This window comes from Ceratina calcarata, unplaced genomic scaffold (assembly GCF_001652005.2).
Source record: "Ceratina calcarata isolate Rehan_Ccalc_2016 unplaced genomic scaffold, ASM165200v1 scaffold78.2, whole genome shotgun sequence".
Classification (NCBI taxonomy): domain Eukaryota; kingdom Metazoa; phylum Arthropoda; class Insecta; order Hymenoptera; family Apidae; genus Ceratina; species Ceratina calcarata.
In genome coordinates this window covers 607,181-613,004 of record NW_017179105.1, presented here as the reverse complement: position 1 = coordinate 613,004, position 5,824 = coordinate 607,181, and the positions used below count along the sequence as shown (strand labels likewise).

Genomic DNA, 5,824 nt, shown 5'->3' with positions numbered 1-5,824 from the left:
GTGTATTTATTTCTATATACTCTGTACGTCTCTTCATGAAAATTCCGGCTTGTAAAATTGTACGAGAATTATTAAGTACGTGGTGATAACGCTGATAAACTAAAAATAGATAGCATTGTATCAACAATATTATTGACGGAGTTATCAGGTACATAACGAGAAACAGTCGTACTTACTCTTGTCAACAGAGAATGATCCATCTCGAAGAAATCGCACGCGGTAAACGCGTTTCGATATTGTTGTAATTGTAACAAGAAATCATTAATCTCATTCCTAACGTTATCGCGCTCGAAGTTATTCTCTAATTCCTCTCGAACATTGTTACGAAAATTTCTAAAAGAAGACAATTTATTCTTCGTGGAATGTTGGTTTAACGCGAAATTCATCGTGCAAATCCCAATTTCATTTATCTCTCGATGGGTGAGTGTGCACACCCAACACATTATAATAAACTGCGTTCCATAGATGATCCAAATCACGTTGTTCAGGAATATGAAACCAGTTTTGTTTTCTGCTGCGCTCATATAGATCCTGAATAATTTTGAGACTACCATTATGAAAGCGTTTGTGGAGCACAGTAACAGATCCATGCCGTAAATCTCGTTTACTGTTATTATTACAGAATGTATCTCTGCAAGAAGTCATGCAATCGCCATAATAATGCAGAGTTATTTCATTAAAAAAACAGATATGATTCCCACTAATTCGAGTACGTACCATTATGCAGTTTTCTAATTCTTCTCATCTTCAACGCGATCCAGTAGGCTCCCAATCTCCCATCTAATTGCGCGATCATTTCACTGATCGCCTTGAATCTACGATAGATCACATACACGACAACGTCAAATACGAAACTGTTGATCAATATCTGTGCAATCGTATAATAAAGAAGTAAATCGGAAGTAAATATCTGATCAAGTGCGATGAAATAATAATAAAGGACATGACCAATTAGCGCCAGTGGTCCACACAAGATTACAATCAGAATAGCAAAGATTTGTCTAATTTTCACGCATCGATCATCGATCGTTAGTTCTCTCTGAATATTCTGATCCAAGGATTGCAACTTCTTCATTAATTCAGGCCATTTCTCGTAATGTATCCCGATGTGGCAAACGTAGTAGTAGTGAGCGAGGTGGCTCACTGATTCGTTCACGAAGTACATGATTTTGAACAATTCGCTGGTGAACTCCTTGCCGAAGTTAGCGAAATCCATCGCGCTGAACGCGACGATCACCGAACACGCAGAGAAATGGATCACTCGAATGATCGCAGTGATCCATTTCGGACAATTAATCGGTCGCGCGATTCCCACGCCTAAAATCCACGAGACGTACATTACGGGCTTTAGAATATTTTCTGGATCGTTTATTTGAACATTGATCTCTTCCATCGTTGCGAGATTCTTTAAACGAAAGTACGGAGAACGTCGAAGTGTTCTCATAGAACTGGTACGAGACACTAGCTTTTTGAAATCGAGGATTCGTGTCCATGGCGAATTCAGATTGTGCGATACGAAGGTTCATATAAAATTAACAAAAACCTGAAGGGATTTACGGGGATCGTTGGTAATGAGATGTAAAATTCATAATAGGGGGAGGAACGTAGGGTCTCAAGATGTATGTGTGTGTGTGTATATCGAAAAGCGAGCTTTATTTGCCCAACGACTATATTACAATTTTATTATACAGTATACATTTAAAATGGGATAAAACGATAACGTGTTCACATCGACCGTTTTAGAAATCAGGCAGCGGTTCAAACCATCTCGCATAAATAATAATAATACAATCGTGACAATAATCATACGCGGGCTGTGACGATATTAATTCGAATCAAAGTTATTCGACCACGATCGAAATTGGGCGTGCAACCGTCGCCAAACGTGCTTCTGTGTGTTCATGTCCCATTTTCTTACAATTCTCCCTGTATACGTGTCTCCTGTGTGAATGTGTGTACGTGCATGACTTATTATTAGCCGCGAGAACGCTCGTTAAAATTCTCGTCCTCTACATATTTTCTGCGTAATTTTCACTAGGTTGTTTCTTCCTTTTAGATTTATTCATCGGGAAAGGCAGCGTAATTATTCGAACACGAGAACAGTCGCCGATACACATTTCTTTTCATTCCCTCGCTCAACAGCAATTATACGTGCATTCTCTTCGTCCCCCCCTTTCTCAAATGCAACACAGCCCCTCGTGCATGTTCGCTTTTTACGTATATACACGCATTATATAGAATTTTTATATATAGAATATATGTAATTTGTTTTTAACGAATTTTTTACCGCTACAATTTACATCAGAGAGCCGGGCGACTCGGGAGTATCGATGCAACGAGACAGTTTACACCATTTGAAAAAAGATAAAAATTTTCAATCAATCAGTAACAAGAATATATTACTATTACTTTAAAGAAAACGCGTTCTCTCGTAGACCGTTTCGTGACTGTGTCTCATAAACTAACAACGTTATCATACGGATGGGTCAACGCAACCGACGAAATATTTAATCTGTTCATTTACGTGATGTATAGATGGAGGTTCATTTATTATATCGTCCGTTGGTTGTTCTTAATGCAATTAAGAGAAATGAGAAACCGCTCGTGCCTCGCGCAGTCTCGATCGCGAAAAAGCGAGATAACGAGATCGTAATACTCGTAGCACAGCGTTCTTTTTTTCTTTTTTTTAATTTTAGCACGATTTTGATACCACGTTTCCGTCCAAGCATCAGTTCTATGTTTCGTTCCTCCTTCGGTTCTCGCGGAGTAATTTACCTAAGATTATAGAGGTATGTTTAGCCTCGACCCACTCGAGAAATGCCCTGCCAATTGCTTTTTAACAACATCAAATCCTGTCTCCAGATTAAACGATTTAATCTATGCGCGTGATTCCAGTTTAATTCCTCTTCTCGAGAGATTTTTATAGAAATTTCCGATCCCTGTAGCGTTGAAAATGATCTTGTTCCGTCGTTGATATGTGATTAAATTGATAATACGAAACAGGGAATAAAAATTGTAAAGATCACTCACTAAACCGACGAGGCTCGCAATTGTGATCTATTGTATTTGAAAAAGAATAAGAGAAGGAAAGAGTCGATATCATCGCTGATATGTAAGGAAATCTCAATGAATTATCTCTGTCCTAAATATCTCCGCTTCTATCAATCGCTATGACTCGTTTTATAAACAAGAACTACCATCGAAACAATGATTCGCTTAAAAAACGTGAGTCGCAAAATATCAGTCGACTAATGCTACTTCATTCTTGTTCAAAGTGAAAATTAGAATTACCAAAGTATTCCAGTAAAAAAAGATACAAGTTTCATTGGTGAAGGGCGGATATTTGATAAAAATCTTTTGTTGAAACTATACGTTTTTGAAAAATCGGCAAGAAAGAACGTTCGAACATTCACTGCTGGATCTGTAAATAAATATGCAACACTTCAATGCTCGGCGTTCACTTAAATGTACACGTTCCATTCCCGTCTTCAGGTACCCATTCATATATCAGCACCTCCGTCGTGGTATATTCACGAACATTAGATATTTTAAAGCCGAACGATCATGAATTTTGCATTTCTTCAAAGCTGGCTCAATTGCGTCGCCGATACTCGTTTAGTAAAAACAAATCTCATCGAATAAGTCGTAGGCCTTTGCGCGTGGCTCAAGCATAATTTTAACGACTCTTTTTTTTATTATATCCTATCAACAGTTTTCTTCGATCGAAACACTCCGATGTTCATTCTCAAATGACTAGGTGCTTCACATTTCTTACGCCGCGGAACTGTGCTGCTAAGCGTCCTCTTTTACCGAATGCCTCACTGGTTTTCGCGTCACGGTTGAGTCAATATTTTAAGTCCCCTTAACTACACTTGAAAAATGTCACCGGTAGCACGCGGCGCGATGTTCGTTTCGAAGATGGACGTTGTCGAGGTCGTGACGGGTGGCATCTCGTCGAATATTGCCACGTTCGTCTTTACAATCGTGCCGGCCTTCGCCGCGGTTTCTTCGGTCATGTCGGAAGTCGTCGGGACCTGCTGTGTGCCCAAGCAATTCACCATTTACGTTTTCATTCAAGTTTTAGACTGTTTCAAACATATAAATCCAATAAAACATAAGAAATTATTACATCGAATGGGGCAGATATGAGGGTGTTCATGCATTGTATAAAATATGTAAGGATGTACAGGTGAGAGAGGGATCGTAGGTACAATTTTAAACACCTCGTTATAAAAGACTTCTTTCCCCTCTTCCACCGAGGGCAACAGCTCGTCCATGGAATGAGGGGTCCTGGGACTAGGCGTAGGCGCGACCTGCTGCTGCTGCTGCTGTTGCTCCCTTTGCCTGGCCAATTCTTGCAACGCCTGTCGTTGCTCCTTTTCATTTCTCTCCTTTTCAAGTCTTCGCGCACTGTAACTACGTGCCGAGGACGTCGAACTGTGAACCGACGTTAAGCTAGGCCGCCGAGAACCTATCGGAAAACAAGATCAACAAATTTACTTTGTCTCCCCGAACATGTCTCTTCTCAGTTCCTACGCTAATAGTCGATTAGCTACGCTTAGACATAAATTAGAAATACGAAATCCAATTGCGTCTGCTCTGGCTAATAACGTGACTTCGTTAGTACCTGCGAATCTCTACCGATATGTCATAGAAAAAAGGGATAGCAAGTGTATCGTTACTAATGAATCAGTAATTTATTTATACTTTAAGTATCAGCCATCCACTTTTACCGTAGCAAACATATCGGTTAAGGAGCGGTTATTAATAAACTGCGGATTCGATGCACTTACAGGATGATTGAAAATGCATTCAGTATTGAAGAATGTAAAAAAGCATGTATGCACGTCTCATATTGATATTTAATTCTGCATGAAAATCCGCAGTTATCAGAGTGGCATCGCTGAATCAACAGAATCCCTCGTTCGCTAGCTGACCCTTCGTAAACGGTGAGAATAAATACGCAAGCTCGATGATCGCGGACCCGTTCTCGCGTGCTGCGATTACTCAAGGAAAAAAAAAATAGAGCCGATGAGAGGACGACGAGTTTTGATGTACGTACGTAAATAGGGATTAAAATATTGTAGCTGGTAAAAGACAGACGAAAAGGTGCAGAGTGTAATAAAAAAATATAGGGATCACGGTGTTGTCGTGTAAATGTGCAAATTGTCTCGTGTGATACTGTAGGATAAAAAATTAATGAGAAGCGGTATCAGCGTGAAGCAAGCACAGACGAAAGCGAACGCTCACTATGTATTATTCTATGTATCAGACAATCACGTGGGTGTTCGTACATAAGCATTTCGAAAGAAGTAAATAACGATATTATATATTAAGGATGTATTGGCTATACAGTCAATCCCAAAAGTTCATGCACTTTAGAAACGCATTTTTTAAAAAGAAATCAGACGTCGGAAGAACATTGCTAATAATAAACAACAACAAAAAATTTTCGATTTTTCCAAGGGGTACCCCTTTAATTTCTTCCAAATTTTAGTTTTTGGCCAATAACTCCCAAACCGTTGGACATACGGAAAAATTGCATATGACCTTTCTTGTAGAGGACGACGAGATCTATAATTACCATGTAAAAATTTCTTGCTAGCGTCAATAGTTAACGAGTAATTTGCAAAAAACTGTTTTTTCGTTTTTCGTCCATAACTCTTTAAATATTAATGCTAGCGAAAAATTTTTACATGCAAATTGTAGATCTCGTCGTCCTCTACAAGAAAGGTCATATGCAATTTTTCCGTATGTCCAACGGTTTGGGAGTTATTGGCCAAAAACTAAAATTTGGAAGAAATTAAAGGGGTACCCCTTGGAA

At 39.1% G+C, this 5,824-nt stretch overlaps 1 protein-coding gene across 6 annotated transcripts in view; it reads right to left on the bottom strand.

Annotated features, from left to right (window-relative positions):
* Positions 1 to 1,634: 1,634 nt before the first annotated feature.
* Positions 1,635 to 5,824, bottom strand: part of LOC108630811 (uncharacterized) — an 11,038-nt gene continuing 6,848 nt past the window's right edge. For 4 of the 6 annotated variants that reach the window (XM_018034320.2, XM_018034323.2, XM_026818244.1 and 1 more), the window contains 2 exons: positions 4,224 to 4,471; positions 1,635 to 4,037 (listed from right to left, as the gene is read on the bottom strand). In XM_018034320.2, coding sequence (XP_017889809.1) covers positions 3,867 to 4,037; positions 4,224 to 4,471 — 419 coding nt within the window. In that variant the 3' untranslated portion in view covers positions 1,635 to 3,866. Of the gene's footprint in view, positions 4,086 to 4,223; positions 4,472 to 5,824 lie in introns of all 6 variants that reach the window. The other 2 variants (XM_018034321.2, XM_018034324.2) reach the window with 2 other exon arrangements.